Source organism: Oryzias melastigma, linkage group LG19 (assembly GCF_002922805.2).
Source record: "Oryzias melastigma strain HK-1 linkage group LG19, ASM292280v2, whole genome shotgun sequence".
Taxonomy (NCBI): Eukaryota; Metazoa; Chordata; class Actinopteri; order Beloniformes; family Adrianichthyidae; genus Oryzias; species Oryzias melastigma.
Genome location: NC_050530.1, coordinates 4,314,022 through 4,318,124, shown reverse-complemented (window position 1 = coordinate 4,318,124; position 4,103 = coordinate 4,314,022). Strand labels below are relative to the sequence as shown.

The window sequence follows — 4,103 nt, the reverse complement described above, 5'->3', positions numbered from 1 at the left end:
ATCTCATGTACTTTCAGGATCTGGTGATCTGGTCTCCTGTATTTTCAGGATCTGGTGATCTGGTCTCCTGTACTTTCAGGATCTGGTGATCTGGTCTCATATACTTTCAGGATCTGGTGGTCTGGTCTCCTGTACTTTCAGGATCTGGTGATCTGGTCTCCTGTATTTTCAGGATCTGGTGGTCTGGTCTCCTGTATTTTTGGGATCTGGTGATCTGGTCTCATGTACTTTCAGGATCTGGTGGTCTGGTCTCCTGTACTTTCAGGATCTGTTGATCTGGTTTCCTGTACCTTTAGGATCTGGTGATCTGGTCTCCTGTACTTTCAGGATCTGGTCATCTGGTCTCCTGTATTTTCAGGATCTGGTCATCTGGTCTCCTGTATTTTCAGGATCTGGTGGTCTCATCTCATGTACTTTCAGGATCTGTTGATCTGGTCTCCTGTATTTTCAGGATCTGGTGATCTGGTCTCCTGTACTTTCATGATCTGATGATCTGGTCTCATGTACTTTCAGGATCTGGTGCTCTGTTCTCCTGTGCTGACCTTGTATTCAGGCTCCGGGGAAGATTGAGGTGGCTGCAGTCATCTGAATTCCCTGCAGTGTTAATAATGCATTTGAGCTCTCCTGTAGCTCAGAAGCAGGCTGAGGCCTAAGGGTTGCTCCGGTTCTCGGTGGGTTTGCTGGTCTGGGTCTCGTGTTGAGCTCCTGCAAGCTGTGGGCTGGTTGTGAGAATGTACCATGCTGCTGCTGGTTCAGAGGGAGGGACCTTCTCCTTCTGAGAGTCTGAGTAGATGTCTCTGAATCTGACTTTGACATGTCACATGACCCACCTTCAGCCAGCAGCCCCAACACCAGGAGAAAAACCTTTTTCAAGGAATGGTCACAAAGGTCATGCTGGTCACCACTGTCATCTTGATGACCATATCTTCATTTCTAGAAAGGTCAAAGACACTTCCCCAGATCTATAGTCACTGCGATGTTTTAGAAAAATAAAAAAGGAGATAGTGAAAGATAAAAACAACAGTATTAAACATAAGACTAAAGCAACTGAACACAGAGCACCTGCATAGTCTAGTGATACAGTATGGGTAGCATTAGCATAAATTAGAAGACGAAAATCTTGACCTTCATAATTAAACAAGCAGCATTCGGTGTACCTGTAACCTTCGTCTAACTTCGACCGGGTTGTCAGAGAGAAATGATCCGTGACTCGTTTAATATCATCATAGGATTTTAGGGAAGCAGCTGTGGAGCATTCTTCAGGAGGAATACTAACATCTGTATTCTGATTTGAGAACGATGTGAGAGGAGAACGAAAACCTTTCTAAGATAAACATTGTACTGTAATTTTCTGTTACAGTTGCTAAGGTTACTTCTTATCATTTATGTAAAACTGTTAAACAGCATTCAGCAGTCAGCTTTGCTGGTCTAAACCGGTAAACGGGAAGTCTCTTCACACAGTAGCGTCACGTCACATGGAAAGGGTCTGCAGCCCATGAAGAGAGGACAGAACAGGAACGGTGTCAGTAATTCTGGTTTACGTGATGGAGTCTCTTTATTCTTTTCTTGCTTAGGAACCCAAAGCGTTTTACAGACCCATTCTTCTTAGAGTGCTGAGTATTGCAAAAAGAAAAAACAAACAAACAGCGTGCCTTAATCAGAAACGCCATCAGGATCATCAGGATCTGCTGAAGACCACTTTGATCTGTGGGTGACATATCCCTTCTGCTTTCCTCACAGACTATTGGTTGGAGCTCCCAGGGAGGAGGCGGAGCCTGGTGTTCCAGCCAGTAAAACAGGCGGGGTTTACAGCTGTCCAGTTACTGCTGATCAGTCCGAGTGTCGGAGGATGGCGTTCGTAGATCCAGGTGAATCTCAGCTCCTTCTGCTTCCTCGTGTCAGGAAGATTTCAGACTATCAGGAGGATCTCTAATCCTCAAGATCGAAGCAAAGCTGCTTGACCTCTCTTCATGTTGATGAGAAAAAAAGCCTCTGATTGGCTGAGAGAGGGCCAATCCCAAACTCCCTCAGAGTCTGGAAGAACCTCAAGTGTCAGCTGATCTTCTGATATCTTCTAATTTCCCAGTCTGCGATGAAAAAAGTATTTCTATTCTATTCTATTAGCTAATGGTGCTCCTGATTTTATCAGTATTATGGGCTGTCTATCTGCACTCTGCCTCTGAGCAGATATAACAGGGCCGAGTGGCCCTTAACTAGCGGTAACCATGGTAACGGTTGACTGAGACAAAGTACCTGCAGAGAGCTGCTCATCCATTCACCACGGGATGTTTGAACTCTACAGATGCATTAAAAGAAACATTTGGTCAATAATTTAACGAATTAAACTCATATAAGTTTAATCTGACAAAAGGAAAAGCAAAGACGTCTCTTTCTGTCTTTCACTGAGTTTCACCATTAAACAACTTTAAAGACTGAGATTTCTTTGAAATGAAAAGTCTTTTTACATGATCAAATAAACCCATCCATCCATCTTCTTGACCGCTTCTTCCCTTTCGGGGTCGCGGGGGTGCCTGAGCCTAACCCGGCTACTGAAGGGCGAAGGCAGGGTACACCCTGGTTTGTTGGTTAAATATGTTTCTAATAATGGATTTATGGCCGACCAACTCTTTCCAGTTCGTTGGGATTCATCTCACCTTCCAGCATTATCAGTTCCCAGTTTTTGTACATCTGTTCTTTGACCCTTTTCCTGTCCCTGGTTAAGGTTTACTCTGTCCCTCCGTGTATCCATCTGGATCACAGATGGTGGATTTGCTTTCTCTTAGTGCGGGGGTCGGCAACCTGCGGCTCCGGAGCCGCATGCGGCTCTTCAAGCACTCCCTTGCGGCTCAGTGGCGCTTTTTCAAAAATGTTTTGATAATTATTTAAATTGTTGGAAGGAAATATATTGTAGCGATTTAGGTGGGAGCAGAGCCACAGAGTACTGGCAGATTAAATCCAGACATCACTTGTGTCCCATATATTGTACAATCCCTCGTGATTGGAGTAAGAAGCGCACACGCAGGCCACGGGGACCAGCTGGTGCCAACAATTTTACTACCATTTTTTTAACAGCTCCGAACTACAGAACAGCCGACACTGTGAGGAGCCTCACTCATACACACACCACTCTCACTCATGGTGCCGGTAAAACACTCAAGTCCCATAATGCAACACAAGAACAGACACTAACTCCACCCACTAACAAGGAACTATTTCTAAATTAACAGTCAGGCTGCCACAATATTTTTGTTTTAATACGATTTCTGTAGGAGGACAAACATGACACAAACATCCTTTACGTTTTCCAGTTGTTGTGAGATGAGTGTAGATGCTTCCACGCCGTCTGAGTCAGCGCACAGCAGAATTCCTGCCCGTGCGTCTGGAGCGCACGTGAGCGCACCTTGCTACGCGGGTTTTGAAGTCACGAGCGCCACGTACAAATCAGCACGCATTGAGCGCGCTGAATCTTCAATCCGGTTCAAGATTTCCACGCACAGTCGCAGCAGCTCAGAGCTGTAACTGTGCGTGGAAATCTTGAACCGGATTGAAGATTCAGCGCGGGAGCTGCTTGTGGGCGGAGTCTGCTTCAAAGCACAGAAGTACCAAACGTGATCACGAAGGAGAAATGAATCATTACGGTTTGTGTCCGGTCAGGTTAATATGACACCAAGATGAGATGAGCGCTAATGAACAGTAGAAGAAGAATAGAAGAAGAATCTCCTCCCGCCACTGCGTGCGTGACCGCGCTGCTCCGGTGTGGATACCACCTGCTGAGCGCGGCGATGTGCAGGTCTCACACACCGGCCGCGTGCGGTGCGTGGCGGGGAGGAGATTCTCCTTCTATTGTATTTTTACTGTTCATTAGCGCTCATCTGCATCTACAACAGGGAGAACCGAAAGTAAAAGTGTTGAAAATCCCCCAAATCTTTCTGAAGACTTTTGTTTTCACAACTCTGTCATTTTAAATGTCTGTCTATAAGACTCACGCGCGCTCCAGACTTGGAGGGCAGGAATGTAGGTGTGCACGCGTTTATACTGACTCTTCATTGAAAGTGTTGATTGACGCGGCCAGTGTGGAAGCACCTTAAAGGTGCACGTTACAT

General features: G+C 45.8%; 1 protein-coding gene across 1 annotated transcript in view; it reads left to right on the top strand.

Annotated features, from left to right (window-relative positions):
• The window catches only part of LOC112153928 (integrin alpha-3), a gene marked incomplete at its 3' end in the record, with an annotated part of 49,469 nt that overhangs the window by 6,321 nt on the left and 39,045 nt on the right, over positions 1–4,103 (top strand). The window contains 1 exon segment of the mRNA XM_024284395.2: positions 1,741–1,868. Within this exon segment, the coding sequence (XP_024140163.1) occupies positions 1,741–1,868 (128 nt within the window).